This window comes from Cheilinus undulatus, linkage group 11 (assembly GCF_018320785.1).
Source record: "Cheilinus undulatus linkage group 11, ASM1832078v1, whole genome shotgun sequence".
NCBI lineage: Eukaryota > Metazoa > Chordata > Actinopteri > Labriformes > Labridae > Cheilinus > Cheilinus undulatus.
Window position 1 is genome coordinate 21,975,055 of NC_054875.1, and position 24,074 is coordinate 21,999,128.

A 24,074-nucleotide genomic window follows, 5' to 3' on the forward strand; every position below is an offset into this window, starting at 1 on the left:
AAACATAAAATCAACTCTTTGGTTTTGCAGCGGGGGATTGTGGGTAATGTGGTTGGACTCAATCACGTTTTAGATCCAGCATGGCAGGCAAACAGAAGAGGTTGGTAAATGTTTTATTCACTTTGGGCTCAATATTTGGATATTTCAAGTTAAATATGTCTTATCTTTGTACATTCATGTGTCCCTGTTTCTGTCAGTACATGTGTGGGGTCGGCGGGGCATTTAACCCCAGTGAACACGGTATGGTTCAGTGTTTGAGCCATCCATGCTACCAAAACTAGCTAACTGTACACTAAAGGAAATGCAGGCTGCATGTTAAGTAATTCCGTCTAAAAAATGGACCATTCACACATATTTGCTATCGGTTTGCTTAATGACATGCTGTCAGTTTTCTAGAATACTTTTGAAATGACTAAGTTTAACAGAAGATCGTGTATCGTTTTAACTTCCATAACACATGTTTGACAACTTATGTCATCTGACCAAATCTTGTGGGGTTTTTCTTTTTTTCTTTTAATTTGTTTTTAGAAAATTGGAAGACCTAAGCGTGGATGAATTCCTGCTGTCAGGTTTTGATTCTGAAGGCGAGTCTGAAGACGAAACTCCCAAACAGAATGGTGTCAATGAAACTAAAAAAGATGCAAAATCTCATACGTCTAAGATGTAAGTTGTTTGTCAACCACTTTTTTACATTGATGTACAGTTTACTAAAGATACTAAATCCTCTATTTTTGTGCTGTCATTGCTCCATAGTGAGGAAAAGAAGAAAGGCAAGGCCTCTGAGCATAAGCAGCAGCTATCCAGGTTGAAGAACAAAGATCCTGAGTTTTATAAGTTCCTGCAAGAAAACGACCAAACGTTGCTAAACTTTGATGACACAGATAGCTCTGAGGATGAGGATGAGAAAAAGTATCACAGACTGCCATCCACATTGGAGGTAAAGTTAGCATCTGATGATTGAGTTGATCAGCCCTTGTGTGTAAACCATGGTTGTCACCCCAGCATGTTTTGTTTGTAGGAGGCCAGCTCTGCTGATGAAGACGACAATGATGATGATGGTCAGAAAACATCAAAGCAATCCAAGAAGACAGCTGAGACGATCAAAGTCACTGACAAAATGATCGAGGAGTGGAAAGTAGCTATGAAGAAAGAACCTACACCCCGTCTATTTCGAGAAGTTACTCAGGCTTTTAAGGCTGCTGTGGCCACAACCAAGGGTGAAGGAGGCAGCCAGTGTAAATACAAAGTGGCAGACAGTTCAGGTAGAATGTTTGTTTTAATATAAAGTGCTGGTTTGTGTTGTTAAACCAAGCTGAATCATTTGATGGTGTTTGCTTTTCCTTACCCTTTTCCTCTTTTTTTCCATGTTTTGTTTAAAGTCACACTCCAGTTGCTCAGTGGTGCAAACACAACGGTTATATTTCTGTTTACTGCTAGCTTTTTCGTGCCTCTTTGTTTCACACCCATTACATTTCCTTAACTAACCTTAAACATTTTTACAATATTAATTGCACCTCTTCAAACCTCTATGAAATGCCTTCTTATTATAGACTCTTTAGGAACTTGGAGAAACAATTTTTGCAGGGATGGGGGAACACAACATTTACATTTAGTTACCTTTGGATGCAATACATTTATATTTAAAGTTGTATTTCTATATTTCCAACTATATTTCTATATTTGTTAACATGAGCAAGTTTAACAAGCAATTTTCCTAGAGGGGTAAATTAAGTTTAGAAGTTGATTCAGCAAAGTGGTGCAACAGCCACGTTTTAGTCAATACCTGATATGAGTTGCTGCCTGAAACAATGTCCTTTCAGATATAGTGTAGGTTTCATAGTCAAGCTAAAATCCAATTTTGTTCATGAAACTGTAAAAAAAAGGTAATGTGCTTCAGGGATGCAGTTTGAATTTAACACTGATGTGCTGGTGTCACTTTCATGCTTTAAAAAACCCCAAGCACTTTATCAGGAAAAAAAGAAGACTTTATGTCTATACTATGCAAAATTTATGTCACCTTCAATACCGTAACAATGAATGATTTCATCTGTTTAACATGCCACCAGTAGGTGCTCTAGTTTCATTTATTGAATAATACAACTTGTTCTACCAAATATATTAAACTTATTTATTTTATATGCAGTAAATATATATTTAAGTGTCTTTTTCCTTTATCTTCCTGTAGTGTTCAATGCCTTGGTCCTCTTCTGTATCAGAGATATCCATGTGGCCCTGCAGAAGATGCTCAACCTGAAGGCAGAAAAAGACCAGAAAAAGTATGAATTGATGTGTACTGATCCCGCCCCCCACTGATAGTTTAAATAGATCTGGAATGATAGTATACACCTTGTATCTTTGTTAACTATGTTTTGTTCTCAGGCTAGTGCTCCCGTCGACCAGTCACAAGTGGCAGAAGAATCAGATTGATATCAAAATGTATCTCAGTGGAGTAGTTCAGGTTTGATTTGCCATTCTTTTCTAGTTCATCTCCTTGTTTTCCTCTTCTGTGTGGTGGACAGGATGAGCAACATTTATAAAGTGTGGATGACTGTCTTTTATTTATATTTTTTGACACAGAATATTTTATTTATGAAAATGCTGAACATGATTTGCTATGCCCCATTCTTCCTCTGTGTCTTTAAAATAGGTGTTATGTTGTCCATCTCTGACATACCCTTGTTTTTGTCTCTACATGTAGCTGTTATCCTGTTTAACAGAGGCTACAGTCATCAGTGCTGTCCTGCGGCATGCAAACCAGCTCGTACCTTATTACCTTTGTCTACCCAAGCAGTGTCGTCACCTTGTGAAGGTAGGATTGGATAGTGTTTAACAAAACAATTAATTTAGCCTTGAAATGCAGTTTTGCATTATTTTTGGCTTAGAAGCTGTCTCATGTCTTTTTTCTTAGCAACTATTGAAGCAGTGGAGCACAGGAGAAGAGACGAGTCGGGTTCTTGCTTTTTTGGCCCTCAATAAAATCTGCAGACACAAGCAAGAAACATATCTTATCCCTATTCTCAAGGTGAGTAACATGAATGGAATTAGATCAAACTTGGGTGTATGATGTACACTGCTCGAAAAAAATAAAGGGAACGCATAATCATCACAGTGTAACTCCAAGTCAATCACACTTCCGGGATCAACCTGTCCAGTTAGGAAGCAACACTGATTGTGAGTCACTTTCACCTGCTGTTCTGCAAATGGGACAGACAACAGGTAGAAAGGAGAGGCATTTAGCAAGACAGCCCCTATAAAGGAATGGTTTTGTAGGTGGTGGCCACAGACCATTATCTTCTCCTCATCCTTTCTGGCTGATTTTTGGTTACTTTTGCATTTTTCCAGTGCCATCACCACTAGTGGTAGCATGAGGCTCAGGTAGTGCAGGTTATCCAGGTTATCCAGGATGGCATATCCATGCGCACTGTGGCAAGAAGGGTTGTTGTGTCTCCCATCATACTGTCAAGAGTGTGGAGGAGATACCAGGAGACAGGCAAGTACACCAGGAGAGTGGAGAGGGCTGTAGGAGGGCAATAACCCAGGAGCAAGACTGCTATCTGCTCCTCTGTGTCAGGAGAACCAGGAGGAACACTGCCAGAGCCCTACAAAGTGACCTCCAGCAGGCCACTAATTTGCCCATAAGTTGGGCTTGTGCTCACAGCCCAGCACCGTGCATCCCAGTTGGCATTTGCCTGAGAACACCAGAATTGGCAGATTTGCCATTGGCATCCTGGGCTCTTCACAAATGAGAGCAGGTTCACACTGAGTGTGACAGACGTGAGAGAGTCTAGAGATGCCATGGAGAACGTTCTGCTGCATGCTCCAGCATGACCTGTGTGGCAGTGGGTCAGTGATGATCTGGGAAGGCATATCCTTGGGGGGTCACACAGATTTCCATGTGCTAGCCAGAGGTACCCTGACTGCCATTAGGTACTGGGATGAGGTCCTCAGACCCATTGTCAGACCATATGTTGGTGAAGTAGGCCCTGGGTTTCCTTCTGATGCATATCAATGCTCGGCCTCATGTGGCTGGAGTGTGTCAGCAGTTCCTGCATGATGAAGGCATTGATGCCATGGACTGGCCTGCCCCAGGATCCAATCAAGCACCTCTGGGACATCATGTCTCCTTCCATCCACTGCCACCATAGTACGCCACAGACAGTCCAGGACTGATGCCCTGATCCAGGTCTGGGAGGGGATCCTTCAGGAGACCATCCGTCATCACATCAGGAGCATGCCCAAATGTTGAAGGGTGTGCATACAGGCACATGGAGGCCATACACACTACGGAGTTGTCTTGAGAAATTTCACAGAAGTTGGATCAGCCTGTGATCCGATTTTTTCACTTTTATTTTGAGTATGATTCTGAATTCAGTCCTCCATGGGTTAATGATTTTGGTTTCCAGTGATCTCAATGCATTCCACAATGTAATGAATAAAGATTTTCAACTGGAATATTTCATTCATCAGATCTGGGATGTTTTATTTAAGTGTTCCCTTTATTTTACTATTGTCTGCTTATTGTTAACTATATTTAAGAAAAAATATCTTATATATTTTCCTCTTTTTTTTTTTTTTTTTACAGCAAATGTACATTTCTTATGTACAAAACTGTAAGTTCACATCCCCCAATGTGCTACCCATGATCAACTTCATGCAGCGAACTCTAACAGAGATGTACTCCCTGGACACTCAAGCCACTTACCAGCATGCCTTCATCTACATCAGACAGTTGGCTATCCACCTCAGAAATGCCATGACCATGAAGAAAAAGGTTGGTATTTTACTTTGTGAATGCAAAGAATGAAGTCGTTTGAGTTTGCATGTCTTATCTTTTGTCTCTGTTAAGCAGAATGGCATAAATAAATTACTCACCTGGATGATGGATCTATTTAAGATGATTAAATTAATGCCCATCACAAATAATTAATCCTGGTTTAAAGTGATTCTGCTATGTACTGTGCTGACTTTGCCACTATTTGAGTTATAAAAGAGCCTGCAACGTTGAGGACATGTCTTCCGCATACATACGCATGACAGTTATTTCATATATCTACATTTGACATATCTTTACATTCAGCAGTCCTTTCCTATAATGTTTAAATCGTCTCTAGTTATGTTTTTAACTATTTATGATTTTTGTGATTGGAGTGCTCAGATCTTTATAGAGGGTCACATCCCATTTTCTTCTCAAATGTAATATCACTGTATGTTTGTATTCTCTTCAGGAAACATACCAGTCAGTGTATAACTGGCAATATATTCACTGTCTGTACCTGTGGTGTCGGGTCCTCAGCACCTTGCACCCCAGCGATGTACTCCAGCCTCTCATCTATCCACTCTGCCAGGTCATAATTGGCACCATCAAGTGAGTAAATGTTCATGAACTTCAAATTCTTGATAATCTTCACATCTTTCATACAAGTAATATACAGTATGTAAAAAGACAAAATTAAATCTGAAAAATATTGTCCATAATCATAATGGACCTTTTTCTTCAAACACATGTATAAGGTGAAGGACGCTCAGTAAAACCCACAGTATGTAAATTTTGCCACCAGGGTGCTTTCAGTCAAAACAAGAACAAAAGACTAGGAGTAGAAAAACACTGAATCACTTTAATCACTAGTGTTAAGTGTCCTTCCTGGTTTTTGCTGTGAGGTACTTCCAGAGTATTCTGAAGTCAGAGCATTAACCAGGGAGCACACTTTTAACAGCTTTTATCCCTCATGTGAAATTCATCCATGAAAGAAAAATGGTAGTTTACTGTTTGGTTATGACACCTTATTGAGTACAGTTTTTATTGAACAGAATCTTTAACACAACTTGCTTCTACTCAGTTAAGAAATGTTTAGAAAGGCAACAATATTACAAGAGTCTGGGAAGGGGTGAGTTATGCACCTGAAACATTCATTTGAGAAAAAAAGGAAAAACAAGAAAAAGTTGCACTTTAAATATTACAATATGGCATAGGTGTGCATTAGGCTTAAGAATATAAACGTATGCTTTGGATCCAGTGTTAACTGACCTTGTAAAACCTTTGTTCACCACTGAAAATAGCTGTAGGTCTTTGGTGATGAATTCACTGATACACCTTGTGATCTGCTGAGCCCTGGCACTGTTGTGGGGAAGTGGGACTGTGAGCGCTTCCAAAAGAGTCTTCTGGTAGGGCCAGGTTCTGCTCCCTGCACCTTTGCGTGTCTTTTCAGGTTGATGATTTGCCAAACCAAAATCCTTCCACATGTCAGATTTAAAAGTCACTGGAACCTTGGCAAACTCAAAAATGTCAGTGGCTCAGAACTTCCAATAGATTGATCCTCCCTAGCCACTCCAAGTATATCCACCATTTTTGGGTTGTTAGATCAAGCTGAGTGGAATGCAAAGGATGATGGGTACAGAAGGCCTGAACTGTAGTTCCCACTTCCCTTCAGTCCGCTTCACGATAAAAACTACACTTTTGCCCTGAAGACCCACAGTTTGGAACAGCCACGTCTATAAATGATACCATGTTATTAACAATACCATTACATCTCTATTGACAACATAAATAAAACACTCTTTTGGCCCTATAGTCCTCAACACACTGGTCGAAGGATTGATTCCCCATCTCAGAACATGTTTGGTGCAGCCCCCCCCCCCCCCCCCCAATATTTCTTTTCCCCCTTCAGCTGTCCTATCCAATAAAGCAAACAGCCCAAAAAATCTTAAAAGAAAAAACACTCTTTATTGCAAAGGCAACCTTGAACCTAAAATTAAGCAGAAAATGGAAAAAAAACATCATGAACAATATCACTGAATAAATAAAGGCTAACCAAATTACATTTAGATAATAAAAAACACTCTACCCACACTACTCTTGGCTAAATCTTCAGATATATTTTACCTTTAAGTTAATTGTGGTTAAGAGTTTTACATTTAACAGACATTATTGTACAGATGTCGCAAACTTGCAAAACCTTGTGGAGTTCTTTTGCAAAAAATTTGACTAGTTCGACGTTTCAAAACAAGACAAAGGCTGTCACCTGTTTTTATTTTATTCTGTGTCGATATTTTTTAGAGAGTAGTGTCAGTGACATTTAGTTCCTTGGAAATTATTTTACTCTATCATAAGTATAACCTTGCAAAGCAGGTGGGTTGGCCAGATTCCATGTCTATCATCAGGTGGATCCATCTTGCAAAGCTTTGATCTGAAATGTTTGTTCTCCAGTCAGAATGACTGGACTAGTCGGCATCAATTTAGGAGACTGAGGTGGTAGCTATAGGCAGGGTTTAGCTGTACTGGGGGGGGGTAAACAGTGGCTGCTTGTAAAGAGATGAAGCTATAGTTGTAGTTTTATCAGAACTGGACAAGATTTCTTTATTTAAAGAACCACACTGAAAGCTTTCTTGGTGGAAGAGATGTTTTTTTTTTTTTTTTTGACCTTCTCTCAACTGGTTTCAGCAAGAGTTTAATTTACCAATTGGCTCCGCTGATAGTGAACAATGAGCTTATGTTATGTTGTTTCCTCCTCTGCAACGGCACCAGCTCACTAAATTTACAAGACTGGTATATTCATTAGAAACATTGATTCAGCATGACTGTTTATGGCTTTAAAATGGCAATATCTGATCAGACCCTCAGATTAATTCACCTGACCTAGGATGAGTGCAGAGTCCAGAAAGAGAGTCCTTATCTTACCTTCTGAGTGAAAATTTGACTTATAAGAACATGTCTGACATTATCAGGTCTTATGCATGTCCGTTCTCTCTGAATCCCCCTGACTTCCCTACGCGCATCATGAAGTGGTGCATCTTTCTGCGTAATTAGGTCTGTGAGCGCTGACCCAAGACCAAAAATGCCAATCTCTCATGACATAAGACAGCCTGTGTCCAGGTTAGGAATACATTTCCAGTTATAAACAATTTGTTTTATTATTATGAGAGTAATTTTTAGCATTTTTTGACAAGACCTGGAGTCAAATATTTACAGCTCTTCTTAGACATGTGAAGGGTGGGCTCAGTGGAAAAAAGGTTGGGAACCACTGATTTAGACCATGGCGCTCCACCATAGTCTAATCTTTACCCCCACTGTCTAATTAACCCCAACGCTGTTACATTATGCTCTACAGTGAACCCTTACATGCGCTTTAAGCCTGCTGCACAAACAGGGTGTGGCGGGAATGAACTCTCTACACTGTATTGAGCTTCAGACGCTAAAGCTACAGGAGACGAAGCCTTGAAACATTTCTGGTGAAAGATTTGTTATTCTCTACATTATATCCGTGTAGGATCTATGTATCGGTTTGGATTTGCATGCGTGTGGACTAAGTAGCCTGCTACCCTAATGTCTAATTCAATATGCCGGTGAGTGTATGATTGAGAAGACTGCTTCAGTCAGATGTATCACTTTACAGAAAAAAAAAAAACGGGTTTATAGCAGATATAAAACATGTTAAAAACTCTTTGTACCTACTGATAAAGTAGAGAAAGAGAGAGAGGCAGTCAGGTAAAAGATTTTCAGTTCTAGCTAAGCAAAACAGTCTCTGATTCTAGTTGTTTGTTGGATAATTAATTATTCCTCAGGAGTTGGAGAGAATGCAGCTACTGTAAATGTCTGTTTCTGTAATTTGAGTAATTCCTGAGTTACACTCACAAGGGAGGAGGAATAGTGTTGATAATGACCAATTATTTCTCTCTAGAATGTAAACTCAACAGAAATTAAATTCACCCCCATAGATTATGAAATAAAAGTGAACACTAATACAGGAAATAAAGACTGACAGTTTTCTGGTGGGGGTTAGTTTTAGTTACTTTTAGTTTTAGTTAGTTAGTTAACTTTAGTTAAGTCAGGGATGATCATGTGACCTAATGCAGTTTGAGAGTTTGTTTTTTTTTTTTTTTTTTTTGCATCAATCATTTATTTATGGTGGATGTTTTATTATGAATAGAAAAATAAAAATGACTTAAGGTAAAAAGTAGTCTTTAGATGTCAATAACATACAAGATCTTTATGAGGTCAGACTGTGGGAAACACTGTCATATTTTTTTGTAGCTCTGATTGGCCAGTATTGAATGAGACAGACAGAACATCCATCCAATCTGCCTCTAAAAGATTCTGTTCCTCCTGAATATACCATTTGTGGGCTGTTGCCCAGATAGATGTGAAATGTATCCCAGGCAGTGGATATGTGAAACATTTTATCTGGCGTGTCAGGTTATCATAAGCAAGGAGAGCTGAAATAGTTGATTTTCATATGATTTTGCTTCAAATAAAAATACTCTAAGCTTTTTCTAACTGTAAATTGTTTGATTTATCTGTTGAATCCAACACAAACAAAATCATCAGCCAAGCATGCTAGAAAATGTATGCATTTTAGTTGCACATAATTAGTCTGAAGTTTTCTATTTGATGAAATTTGCGGTGTTCTTAAAAAAATCCTTTAAACTGACAGTCTAATTTGCAAAAAATGCATTTAATTATGTAGTCCATCAACATTTAAGGACTTGCAGGGGTACTTTTTTTGTTTAAACATACCTGTAATTTCAACTTGTGCACAAGCTATTTGCTTAGATGAACAGAGCTAAGTCGACACTACTGCTGAGATACTGTCTGAAGGTGCTTACATAAAGAGGAGTGTCTATAAATTTGGATGCAGAACTTTCAGAAAGTATAGTTACATCAGTAGATACTATTTTGTAGTCACAGGGTTTACTGACTCTCAATACAGATTAATGCTGTTATTGCTGTAAACCTGTAATTCCATATTACCAACAGCAGGGGGAGGCATTGACCATTTCTCTCTCTCTCTGACAGACTGGTGCCTACATCACGATACTACCCTCTGAGGATGCACTGTTGCAGAGCCCTCACCCTGCTGTCAAGCAGCACCAACACATTTGTCCCTGTGGTGCCTTTTCTCTTGGAGGTAAGACTTCCGTCTTCTCCAGTAAAACAACAAACACAAGTAATAGATGTGGTTCTGTACAGGAGTTCCAACAGCCTGTAGGGTCACCAGTACACTTAAAGGGTAGGTTTAGATGATGCAGAAGAAACAGCAGTCAGTTGGTTGTTGTTGTCAAAAAGTGGAAACAATGAAAAGGTAGATGTGATGAAATGTTCCGTCAGTGGTTTTCTGTGGAAAACATTGGTGGCGTATGAAAAGCATTTTGGTCTCAACGGCCGCGACTAAAGGAGCTCAGGAGGAAACACATTGAGGGGTAGGACCGTGTGTGCTACAGAGAGAGACACCTTTGTTATCACACCAATCACAGGTCACCAACTGACAGCACTTTGTCTGGCTCAGGTGTTGAGCACATGATTGTGCAGTGTGTCTTGTGCACAGAGATGTGCATGTGTTTATGTATGCTGTGGAGGAGTGTTGTGGTTCGGTGGAGTAGAACGGTGCGGTGGCAACGGAGACTGGCACCGCACACCGGGAGTGCATACAGTTGTGTGTGTTGCTTTTTAGGTGCATGCCTGCATGCATGCAGCAGTTTGGCCGAAGTGATAAAAGCATGGTTGTGGTTTACACTCTGGTCCTAACATGCTGTGCAGACCACATCCTCTCTGCCTCAGGCCCATTCCCCTCCTCTTTTACCCCCACACTCACTCAGAGTCAACCCCCCAAACCCCGAACAGCAAACCATGTTTATTTGTGATGCATAATATTTCCTGTTTTTTTTTTTCCTCCCTTACTGTTCTCCTTGTTAAAGCCCTGTTAAAGGCGGGCTTAGGTAGGCTGCTACTGTTTTAATTAGAGCAGCAGAAGCAGCCCCTTCCTCCCGTGTGTCTGTGCCTGTGTGTGTTCTCGCTTCTCTGAGGGGGGCGTACGATTTGGAGCTTCCTGCTTTAGTAGCTCTGTGTGTGCGTAAGTGTTTGAATGTTGTGTATATGTGCATGCGCCAGGGTTGGCCCATGCCTTCCCACTTCCCCCTGGCTCCCCCGCAGACCGCCACCACATCCTATGTTTGTACAGACAGCACCGGCCAGGAGCATTGCTCTGCTTCGCACACTGAGCGCATTAACGACCACACACACTCTCTCACTCACACACACAAATGCACAGAGATATGGGGAGTCAGAAATAGCTTGATACACAAATACAAGGCAGAAATTCACTTGCAAACTGTGGGCAGATGTGAAAGCTAAAGCTTGTAGACAAATAGCCCACACATTGGCTAGAATGCAGCTTCACAGACGAAGATGGAAATGTGTCATCTCCCTAACACTGCAGTATGCAAAATAAACTGTGCAGAATGATCGACATAACTATAAGAACATTTAACAAGACTGTCAACATTAACATGCATTTCCTTTTGCTATATTTAAAATGTAAGGTCGCCAAGGAGAAAGAAAAATGCAGAATTTATTAACTTTTTTTTGGTCCAACATTTTCCTATCAATATTTTGAGGGAGAAAAAAGTAAATGCACCAGAAAATATAATATTCACAAACATCAGAAGGCTTAATGAATATGCAAAATGCATGGAAAACACTTAACCAAATATTGCACTCCCAAAAAGAAGATTCTGCTTTCTTACTTATAAAGGCATATATGAACCTACATAAAGGATGCATAAGAAAACTTCATGTTGAAGTCAGACCATTATACAGTTTTCATAAAAACACTTTGTAATGTAGCTTTTTATTTACTGAATGGTTTTGAACATTGTTTGTCATCAGCTTGATCTTTTTATAGTTTCTATCAGTATGTGTGTCATTATGGATAATCAGGACAGCAGGAACATGATAACTAAAGTCTTCCCAAATATTGTTTGTATTTGAATGAAACTCCCAAACTGGTAAAAAAAAAAAAGTGATTAAGAGAAACAAAAAACATAATCACATGCCATTAGATCACTTGTTCCCCTTCTTTTGTTCTTGTCTCAGGTGTTTTGGCCATGTGCCACACTGGTGGTGTACTTTATATCGTAATATAATTTTACAAATTCATTTGAATATTTCTGTGCCTATTAATCCAAGATCAACATTTTTAGCTTATACTTTTTGCTCTATAGATCTTTCAACAGGTGGATTTCAACAAGAAACCAGGGCGAATGAGTAAGAAACCCATCAACTTTGCAGTCATTCTGAAGCTCAGCAAGGTCAACCTTATGGAGAAAGCTTACAAGGTGAGTGATATGTTGAACCAGCACTAATGAGGGCAGAAAGAAGGACAGATTATTTTCTCAACAGCTCAGGAAGAGGATTCAGCGTGACACTGCCCTGTGCGTGCTCTTGTTTGTGTTCCTCTTACTCATGTGTCTTTCACTGAGAAGCAGCAGCAGCTGATCAGATGAGTGCTTCAAGTCTTATTTAATGTTATTTCCACGCTGCTCCCTAACACCTTGTTGGCCTTCGTGTGTACATAAGGGGATTGAGGGCAACACTGAGGGCTCAGGACTCTAAAACTGGTCCTCAGTCACCACGCTCAGCGCTGCAGCAAAGAGGATTGCAGCACGGCCCCGGGGGATTATCCCTCGCACGCCGCTCACTAGTGCTGTTTTAACTGCTGTCACCTGGGCAGCAGCAAAGAAGCCTTGCCTCATAGACTTACACCAGATATTTACTGAATGATTGCTCATCAGCCTGGACAGAAAAAATCCCTAAGTTATTTAAAGAACGAAAATGTCTAATTTTGTAGATGATGTTCTGCTTAATCTAACCAAGTGGTACTTTATTTACATTTGCTTTAATTGTATTTCAGTACATTATGTGCTAAACGGTCAATTCTTAATGGTTCATTCCTCTATACTCTATTTTATGTGATAAATTAAGTGAATATTAAAAATCAGATTATCTGTGAATGTGTTACACTTTATATATTATAAACTATGGTGTAATAGATTTTTGTAGATAATTGTTAACAACTTCAGTAAATGTTTGTGTTCATTTGTAGAAGTCATCTCATGGCGCTAGCTGGTTAGCCTGCTAGTTAACCTGAAGTGAATACAATGAATAAAACAAAAAAAATATGCATGTTTGAATGTGAAACACGTTGAACGCCGTATGTGGAGATGATAGCAATTAAAAACATGAATTATATCCATATATATAAAAAACTAGATACATCCTAGATGTTTTATTTAAACGAATAATTTCAATTCAGAATCATTTTTGTACTGGACTGTTTGTTTCCTGTTTCTTGAAAGCGGACGTGATGATGTTGATCAATGGTGATGATGACGTAATGACGTTGACCAAATGTCTGATTGGACAACAGCTGTGGGTGGTGCCCAACGCTCAACAGTGGGCGATGTCAAACGCTTGTTGGTCATCACCCACTATTGCACATTGCATTGAGGGCTACTAGGCAGATGCTGCACTGCTGTGTAGGCACGAGCAACTGGTTCACTCAGAACGGAAGTCTCATGTGACCTCGCTGTCTAAGCAGAGGAGAAGAGGGAACAGTCACCTGCTTGTTGCCAGCTGGCAGTGCCTGTCACCAACAAGTGGGGGTGAAATTACATCAAAAACTACCGCACCAACAAAGTAAATTATTAATTGAAAAAATATCGATACTGCATTTTAAAATACCGATACAGTATTACGCCACGAAATATGCAATATGTTTAAGTGTATCGATACTTTCGTACACCCCTCATTTTTATTAGCTGTCATTCCCATCTTTAATCAGGCAAACTTTGTTTTGATCACTTGTCTTTATGTTAGGATCAACCCTCAGATGACACAAAACCACTATGGTCTGGTTTGCTGAGCTGTAAAAACATGAGGTTAGATCATCCAGTGTTATCTTGGACTAAGCTGCCAGTTATGATGCAGCTAAGCAACAGTATACAATATTTGATCCTTAAAGTAATAGTTTTAAAGTTGATCATGATCTCCAAGGAGAATAACTCCCATGTGAATCTTTCCTATTTGTTACAGAGTTGCTTATTTCACAACTCCACGGGCTTTTGTGCCCCATAAGCTGCTTATTATTATCTAACCCAAGTAATTAAATACATTTCACACCAAAAGTTTCTCTTTCCTTGTCAAACTTCAATTTAGCTTTCTATGTTTGGAATCTTGCAAGTCCATCTCAAACATATAATTGATTACCCTCTCGAGTGTTGCTATTTAGCCACAGACTATTGACATCATGGCAACCATTAAATGCATGTGCAGACCCGGCTGTAGATGCTAGCAGAGTCATATAAGGAAATAATACTGCACCTTGTCGGTTGACATGGTTCTATGGTTTCATACAATGTCCTTGCCAGCTTCACCACCTGCTGTTTGTCAGTAAATGCACTTTGTTCTAAAAGTCTAGGCATATAACCATTCTTGTTTTACAACAGTGCAGTCAGCCTAAGAGACCTTTGATGGGTACCATAGAGCACCAAACCTAATTGTTCCATATGATTTAAGTGACATGCTAAAGCAGAAATTGGTTTTGTTTTCCATGGTTTATACTGACCTGAGGTTGCAAATGCTTGGTTAAACCAAAGTTTTATACATGTGTGGCTGTTTCCTTTAATGAATATTATATCATATTTATTTGCTTCCTTTTAGGACGGCTTGATTGACCAGATGTATGACCTGATACTGGAATACTTCCACACTCAGGCCAGCTCCATCGGCTTCCCAGAGCTTGTTCTGCCCACTGTCATCCAGGTAACCATAAAACTGATCCTGGAGGGGTCCAGGTCCAGGAAATGAAATTACTTTCTCCTCTTATCTACAAAAATGCCTGCATCATAAAGTCTTACAGAAATGATTTATTAAAAACTAGTAAGATCACAGTGGCACTCAGCACCATTCCCTTCATATCAGATAAGATGATTCAGGATCTTGCTGGAGGGAAAGCAGCCACGAACCCTCCACTCCTCTGCTACTCCTGAATACACAGTTTAGGAGGACTAGATGATCTTTAATATTGGTTCCTTCCATCTCATGTTCCTTCTTGTGTCCCTGCAGCTGAAAGCATTCCTGAAGGAATGCAAAGTGGCCAATTACTGCAAGCCAATGCGCCAGCTGCTGGAGAAGGTGCAGGAGAACAGCAGCTACATCACAGGACGCAGACAGAAGGCTGGCTTCGGAGTGGCTGATGTCACTGCTGTGGTGAGTGTACATGTTTTTGTGTGTGGAAGACAATGGGAGGTCACAGGAAGATGGTCTTCTCCTGAATATACAGGATAGAGTTCTCCATCTACCTTTTCTCCTTTGGTATTTCTGATCAGTTCAGCCCCCCTCATTTTCTAATGTTACTTTAAGTGAAACTTCAGCAAGCTGCTGAGACATTATAAAGAGCACATGAATTAATTAAAAACTCAGTTCATAAAGTCTCTATTAGGCCAGAAGTTTGTATGGTTTAGACTGTTAAAATTTTCACCACTTTCAGGTCTTTTGTTTTAAGGCAGGGCCAAAGGCGAGACTCAGTGATGCGCTAGGGTTCCTGATGCCTAATCCTGCCCTCCTAATACAAAGATACAAGAGCACTGAGAGTGTTGTCTTCATATGTCAGTTGTTTTTCTTTCTCTCACCAGCCACATGTCTTGGTTGTTTTCAGTGTTGGATAAATTTGTCCATCTACTGGACACAGTTGTGGGCAGGTTGGTAAAAGCAGAGGCAGAAGAAGTACAAGACTATTATACTCAAGTAAAAGTACAGTTCTGTTTAAGTAGAAGAAAAAGTACTGGTCTGCAAATCTAATCAAGCAAAAGTAAAAACGTACTGTGGATCATTCAAAGTTTACTCAAAGTTCTGAGTACTGAATGTCTACTTTTCATACTCAGGGAGCTTATTCAGTAAAATATTATCTTAACTTGAAGTGCAATAACGACAAGAGAAAGCGAGTCTCCAACCATGTTGTTCAGTATAAGGCATGCCTTTACCTAAAGTAAAATGCAGCAGCTGTTTTGAGATGAAATGTGGAATCATTCTCTAGCAATGTACTGCTGACCGTCATGGGTTGTCAAAGCCAAACAACAGGCCAGTTTCAGGTTGTTGGCAAAAAGCTTGGACCACCTTGTTTTGGCTTTTAGTGCTTACTTTTTTTACTCGGTACTTGATGCTTTTAAAAATGTATTGAATTACAATACTTCCTCCAGAATATATCGAATTAAAAATAAAAGTAGTGATTTTACAAAGTATGCCTAAAAAAGTACAAGTACACAAAAATCTACTCAGTTATAGTAAGCTGAGTAAATGTTATGAGTTACTTTCCACTCCTGGGTAAAAGTGATATAACAGAGTTATGACTGACAACTGACTCTGGCTCTAGTGGCTCAAACAAAGAGCTGGACAAGTAGCAAGTAGAACAGACCTTCTGGTGCAATTTTTTAAAACTTAACAGAGGTGCACCTTTACTCTGAGTAGGTATTGTATTATGGACATGCCTACTGAATCCAAGAGCAGATGTTTCTTTTTTTTTTTTTCAATCTTTAAACAATACTTATGAAATTTCTGTGGTTATTTGTAATATTGCATTTGAAATTCCACTGTTTTACATTTAACTGTTTTTGTCTCGAACTAAGGGCCTCCTGTTTAGCTACAGACCTGCTTTTATTTTGAAAAAAAGGAACTTTAAGCAGATCAGAGATTATGACAGAGACATAACCAGCAGGAAAAAAAGGAACTTTAAAAGAAAATGAGGCAAAAGGTATTTTTTATTAAAGGTACAGTGCTTAACAAATTTATTAGACCCCCTGTCATTATTGTCTCAGAGACCATCCAGCATCATGAAGTGCTTTAATGTGGACTCTTTCATTTTCAGTGAGCTCTCCATGTTTTACCATTTTGAACAGGAATGGGGGATTTCAAACTGAATTCACCCAAATTTGAGCCGGCTCTCTGGGCTTCTCTGAGAAGTCAGAAATTAATCAAGCATAACATTCAAGCACTAAAACTCATTTATCTGTTCAGAAATGCAAGTAAATAACTATAAGTTGACATATTAATCAAGAAATATTAATGTGCTTTACTATTTTTTCAGTTTTTTTTGTAAATCAGTAAATTTGAAAATTCATTGATAACAATAATAATTATATTTTATCATTAAAAAGTATCATCTGGGTTAAAGAGCTTCTACATATTGGTTTATTAACCATTGCAGAAACATAAAAATACCAATGCTGTTAATTTAGGGCAGCTGTGGCATAAACCTTACTTTGGTCGGGGTTAGGGTGGTCTAATAAATTTGTTAAGCACTGTGAGCGTTTAATAACACTTGGGTGCAGATGACAATCAACTCGAGTTTTTAAAATTAAGTGAAACATTTATGCACATTTTTTTGTGTGTGGCTGCAGAAGGAGAGATGTTACAGAGGCTTGCATAGAGTGCTAAAACAGACAGTGAGAACAGCATGTGATTGAAGTGATTTCAGAAATGATGCACCAATTATGGACTTTAAAGGTATTGCTATTAATGCTGATATTAAGATATTTTCATCACTGAAATTTGCTCAGATGGTTAATAACTAACTTCTGTATTATTAAAAAAAAAAACTAAAATATGCCCTTATTGCTGTCAACAGAAACTTAAAGGAAGGTGTAAAATAAAAAGAAAACATTAAAAACTGGAGGACAAACTCACAGGTACTACAATTTAGAAATGGTTAATGCAATTAATGACAGAAAAAGAAACACAAGCTCCTTCCCACGTCCCCATCAATCTATTAAGTACTTTTAAAATGTTCTTGGAAAAGCTCATTTTAATCATGGAGCGCAGTCATTTATAGATCTTAAAGAATAAAATCTGGCATTTTTATCACAAGTTTTAGTTTTGAAACTTTTTAGTGATTTATAAATCTTGTAGTAGAACAAGTACTGTTGTTGTAGCAAGTTTGATGATGTCTTTAGTGGCATAATACGTTATGATTATAACACCATTCAAAAATAAATTACACCCTGATAGGTATTATTGGCTATTCAGCAGTGTGTTAAATGATTTACATTTATGACTATCACTTTTATGTCTTTAATACTCAGTGAGTTACTGTTTTATTACACTGTAATATCATAGCATAGAGTTTTATCATTTGCTGAAAGCTGATTTGTCAGTCTATTTTAAAAGTTCTATATGGTTTGCTTTCAGTCAACTTAATACAACATAATGCGAGAAGTGTCAGCATACTATCTCTAATCAGCTCTATGTACCAGAGGACTCAACTGTCTTAAGAGTCTGTGTGCTGTTGAGAATGGGCACACAAATATGGATTCGATTATGGATAACAATTATGGATGTATGAAGAGGCGGACAATATGGACTGGCTCTCCTTCAGATAGAAATTAAGGTATGGGTGTGATAAAGTAAATAAAAGAAAAGAAAATGTACGCATTACTTCCCCAGAGGGAGAAAAAGTCAGGAAACTGGTAAATGATGAAGCAAAGATAAGGAACAAATGCTCTCCTGGTAGGCGTCAGGATTCATGTTGTTGACGTCAGGAAGAAAACTTCCAACATGCTAGTCTCTATGAATCATGGTCGCAGAGTGTCTTGGATGTGTTGTTAATTATGTCACACTGCAAGAGTGTTTGTCTTTCCCAATGCTGAAACTGGGCCTGAGGTGTTATAAGCTGCTACGCTGCAGTCAGGCCAAAATCTGGCTGAATTTTCTAAAGTCTGAGCCTTAAGAGAGGTGAGAGATCATACACATACAGTCTGTGTTTCTGTGGTTGTGTAGTGGAAGCTTCAGTTATGACCAAACTATTTACAGCTCACATATGAACACTTAAACAAAAGGGAAGGATGAATAACACAGACTAGAGTCAGAGGAGTAAATAACACCAAGCTAGCATCAACAGCACTGCATATTTTTTCCTGGGACTTCAAAATAAAAGCAGAAGTTTTGGGACAACTTTGGCACACACTTGCCTCTTTATCAATGGAGAGCATTTCTGCTATCATTCTTATTCTGAGTCTTCGATCATTTCAAATCCCTCCCTGATTTTTCTTTGTTGAATGTTTTCAGAGGTTTCTGTTGTGCATGGGCACCCAGAACGTTCATTGTCTTGGAGATCCTCTCTGCCTCTCCAAAATCTTGTTCCATTCAAACACACAAGAATGTGACATGCAGGGTTCCCAAAACACTTCAGTTATCTTAAAAAAAAAATTTTAAAAAAATTGCTGTTTTAATTTAACCAAAAATTTCAAGTTAATGTGTTGCTTAACTTAAAGCAAATTATTTTCTGGTGCCTTCACAAAAAACATATGCACTTTTAATCAGTAGCTAGCGGAGAACTGAAGATGTCACTTACTGGAAACCTAAAGCAGTTGTGAGTGAATACCCAACGTTTAATTTAAAACAGTCGTTGTGACTGTAAACCACATGTTTTATGCTCAGAATTTTTTTAATAGTCATATCTCGTATACACACTGAAGCGTGTGAACCAAGTAGACGGACATCAGCATCGTTCCCATTAGAGGCTGTCACTGTAGTGTAGAGGAGGAGACGGGACTGCCTAGCCTCTGCTGCTGCCGTGGAAAGGCCACAGCCCCCCTCCAGCCCTTAGACCCCCTGCCGACATGTCACCCAAACTGAGGGCTAGCCTAATTAATGCTGCTCTGCCTCTGTCCAGGTCACACTCTGATGTTTCTCATCTTTCTCTGCTGACTCAGTGTGGAAAAATTTTGTCTAAGTTGAGGTTGGATTAGGAAATAACTTTTCCATTTGATTTTCACATCCTGTTTTTTTTCTATACATACATGTCACCCATCTTAATAGCTGCACAGCAAATTGTTGTAAATGTGTTTAAGCTAACTGGTGCAGAAGGCCGCGATCTGTTCACTCTATTGGATTTGTTGGTCTGGTAATGTGATTTAGCCTAATCGATATCATCCACAAAGACCTTTAGGGGCTGGAGAAGATCTGCCGGTCTCCTTTTGCAGTCATCATCAATTGGTCTGTTTTCTGTATCATCTGACTCTCATCACTGTCTCATACGTCCATCTCTTTCTCCTGATCCTTTTATATGAAATCGTTCTAGACAGTCATGCAGTAAGATCACTTTAAACCAAGCTGAAAATCCTCTTTAAGAAAACACGACAGGATTATTCTCATATAATCATTTAATTCAGAAAACTCATGCACAGACCAGCTTCTTGTTCAACACAAGAAACCAAAATACAGATCAGCCTGTACCTGTTCTTTTCAACACAAAAATGTGGACCTTTTTGTCTTTCAGGCGGCCTGGGAGAAGGAGACCCAGGCGGAGGGTACTCCCCTCAGCAGATACTACAGTCAGTGGAAGAAGCTAAGGGAGAAGGAGATCCAGCTGGAGATCTCTGGCAAAGACAGGGTAACTATCAACGAAAAAACCCACGAACATCTGCCTCATCCCACTCAATCCTAATGAATCACTTCTGGATTTTTCTTCATGAGTGTCACAATAGACAACAGGAAATATGACTTAACATAAATTTAAGATGCAGTTGTTCTCTGAAGAGCAATGAGTTTGCTGTTTTTGTACAGATGGAGGATCTGGATCTCCCTGAGATCAAACGTAAGAAGATCCAGGATAAGAAGGCTGAGGACAAAAAGGAGTTCAAGGATCTGTTTCAGTCTGACAGTGAATCGGATGAAGATGACGGAGGACTCAAAATCAGAGGCAAGCCAACATCACAAACACGCTTAACTGTCACACAAGTATTTCTCTGCTGAGGACTTGAACTTGGGCAGCAGTGGGCTGAGACGTCTTGGCCTCTAGGGGGCTGTGTTTTATTGCTTCCTACTCCTCCACAGTGCAGAAGCAAAGTGAGGGAGGGGATGACAGTTCAGGGCTATCTGTATATCTGCAACAGACACTTTGTTAAAGATTTAGTAAAATGAAGTTACCACAGTGGTCGCAGTGTTTGAACATTCACAGAGGAGGTTTTTTTTTTATCTCAAGAGAAATCTCTGCGTATCAGGTCAGGTTTTGAGCTGGACTTGTTTTTTTGAACTCTGGTTTGTCTTGTCCCAGTGGGGTCATTCAGAGGTCACAGCCGACACCCTCCCTTTTTTTTTTAGCTTTACACTCGGACACGCTGCTAACAGAAGAAGTCCTCCACCAGGTCACAGAGGAAGGGAGTAGGCGGCCGGGGGATTTTTTTTATTCAGTGCATCTGGACTTCATTGTAGGGAGAGTCCCTACAAACGGATGGGCAGCTGCCGACAAGCGGCAGGCCTCCGCCTCTCACTGTCTATCCTCCCCTCCCACACCTCACGCACACACACGAACTTAAACCCCCTGACAGGAAGTACAGGCTTGGATCCCAGCAGGGGATCCTAATTCAAACCAGCCTGGTGGAACAACCAGAGGTGGCCGCTTCCACTTCTCTCTCTCTCTCTCTCTCTCTCTCTCTCTCTCTCTCTCTCTCTCTCTCTTTTTCTCTCTTTCATTCTGTGCTCTCTCTCTCTTTTTTTTCTGACTGTGGGCTCCAACCAGCTGCCCGCACATGTTCCCGCAACACGTGCACACACAAAGACGCACACGCATGTAGATGATAGCAGACGAGCGAGCACACGCCCACTGCCGTCTCGTCCAGTCTTGAAGAGCCAAAAGATTTTGGGCAGCTCACCAAAGCTCTTTGTGGTCTCACACGCTCTCGGAAAGAGGGGGAGTAGGAGGACGGGGGCTGATGATTTAGACTGATGTGTGCGTGTCTGTGTGTGTGTTCACGTTAGTGTCAGTGTCTCTGTGTGTGGATAATATGTCATGCAGGTCATTTTGGGTCAGCCTCTGAGGTACTACAGCACAGAGTTTGAATATTTTTGTCTTCTTAATTTTAGATTGTGAGGGAAGTATCTGATGTTTTTAATAGTCTGTGCATGTGTTTGCACTGTAGCAGACAGAGGAAGTAGTCGTGTTTTGCTTCCCTCCACCGCGCCCCCAGACTCCCGTCATACCTCAACTTCAAAGCCTGTGGACCCCCAGTTGTCCCTTTGGCTAAACAACACACAAATACACAAGTTTAGCACAACACAAATGGAGACAAACTCCCAACTTCTCCCCACTACACACACGCAAACACACAAACTTTCCCATCATCCTGGTAGCTGTGGAACCTGCCTGTTATCTCAATTTGCTATATTTAGGCCATGAGCGTAAGATGTCTGAAATTGCCGGTAGTAAACTGTCATGGGTGTTTGTGCAGCAGCGGCGGCGGCGGCGTCTGTAATCGACTCTCAGTTCCATCTCTGGAGGAAATAGACACTTCCAGCTGCTTCTGATGCCTGGCCCACATATAGGTGTCTCCAAAGTCCTCAAACGTCAGCAATGCACCAACGCAAACTCAGGAAAATAGAAAAAAGTACCACAAGACAAAATGTAACTGTCTCTGTCTCCCTTCAGGTAAAAAGGGCGCCCACAAGTCTGATGATGATGATGATGATGATGATGATCTTGAGGATTTGTCAGACATGAGTGACGATGAGGGGGTGGAAGGTGGGAACTCAGGTGGGTAAAATATAAAGGTCCAACTAAAGAACTAAACTTAAAACAAAAAAGTAAGGCAATTTGTGTTTGGTACATTATTTCTTTGTTGTAACAATGCTTCTTGGCAATAAATCTTATACCGTTGGAAAGCATGTTTATTACCCTTTTAAATTATGCCACATTTGTAAGGATCATGCATTTGTGGGATGAGCAGCAGAGCTGAGTATGTGGGTTGCGCCCATAAAAAATGTGCCAGATCTTCTCTGCAGAAGAAGCATTGTAACAACAAAAAAATAATGTACCAAACACAAATTGCCTTACTTTTTGTTTTAAATTTATGTACTCTCTTCATTTTACAAACGATTTGAAGGTGCAGACTGCTTTGAATTACATCAGGACATTTTTATATAAGAGATAGTGATGCCTTATTGACTTTACAACTCTAAGGGCTAAAACATAAGGTATGTTTTAGAACTTCACATATTTTATGATATCCAGAGAAAAGTCTTCAAGAGGTACAGTGGTGTGATTATAAAGATTTAGTAATATTTAAACTAAACTTCTAACTAAAAAAGCATAAGCAGTCTTAAATTCCCTGATCCTGGTTCACTCAATCTGAGTTTTTATTGTTTTGATTAGTTAAATATAATTGTAAGCTGAATTTAATTCCTTATGAGAATATCTGTGGGGGGAAATAAATTCTGTAACATGTTTCACATCTTTCCCTTTTAAATGTTTAGATTTTTTAAATACCTCATAAGGTAAAACTGTAAAAATGATATGCATATCCCTTCCTTATGTGCCCACACATTATCAAAAAGTCTATGCACTGACAACCTGCTGGTCTTTATACATTTTAATCAGGCGGATAGTGAAGTAAAAGTTCTGTCTGTGTTCTAGATGAGGATGATGAAGATGATGATGTGGAGGAGGAAGGTAATGAAAAGGCATCAAAAAGCCCGCAGCCGCTGTCCTCCTCTGCTCTGATAGAACTGGCAGAGGGAGGCGAGGATCTGGTGGAGGACCTGGAGCTGTCTGATGATGATGACTGAGGTTTCAGGGATGCACACATTCGTGGTCACCAGAGGGACTGCTATAATTTCCACTGTTTTAAACATCTTATTTCTAAATAACAATGGACTCATTTCTTTACCTTTGAAATTTGTTTTACTTTACCTGTACAGTGCAAATATTCATGGTTTCATTTTCTGAAGCACTGAAATTGTATAAAAATGGGTTAAAAGTCCAGATTGTTTCTCTGATCTCTTTTTTTTCTCCTTTTTTTTAATACTACTAATTAATTGAAGAATGTACGTGCATGTTGATGCACCTGAAACGAGTCATTTGTGTCTTCCGTACATGTGCACACCTGTAGGCACCCTCAGGCGTTGTAAGGACGGTTATTTGGAGAGAGCTATGAGCCTCAGTGAGCCCGGCTAGGCCGGCCAAGAGGAGGGGTGCAGAGAGGCGGGTGTTGAGCCCTGAGGCGGCAGCGCTGTGCCAGGCTGGCAGGGTGGCGTCTGATGCTGTGCCAAGACTTTCTGCCCAGGTGGTAGAGCAGCAACACAGGCTGGTCTGTTTCTGTGCCAACTCCTCACCCACCCCCACCCAGACCACTGTCTTCTGTGTGTCTACACACCCTCAGCTGTCCTGCTGCAAGTTATCCCCTTTTCTGCCTCGACTAACTTCACTTTTCCCAGCAGTCACCATCGCACTACAGGTGATACAGGACTTTGTTGG

The 24,074-nt window shown here is 39.9% G+C and overlaps 1 protein-coding gene across 1 annotated transcript; it reads left to right on the forward strand.

The window, feature by feature from the left end:
• Positions 1-31: 31 nt before the first annotated feature.
• Positions 32-23,582, forward strand: noc2l (NOC2-like nucleolar associated transcriptional repressor). Its single transcript, XM_041798398.1, has 18 exons — positions 32-100; positions 529-663; positions 754-937; positions 1,019-1,262; positions 2,186-2,276; positions 2,380-2,458; positions 2,699-2,809; positions 2,909-3,022; positions 4,583-4,771; positions 5,226-5,365; positions 9,791-9,902; positions 11,995-12,108; positions 14,492-14,593; positions 14,897-15,040; positions 20,103-20,216; positions 20,390-20,525; positions 22,251-22,355; positions 23,235-23,582. The coding sequence occupies exons 1-18, from the start codon at positions 81-83 to the stop codon at positions 23,384-23,386; spliced, it is 2,286 nt and encodes a 761-aa protein (XP_041654332.1). The 5' UTR covers positions 32-80; the 3' UTR covers positions 23,387-23,582.
• Positions 23,583-24,074: the final 492 nt, after the last annotated feature.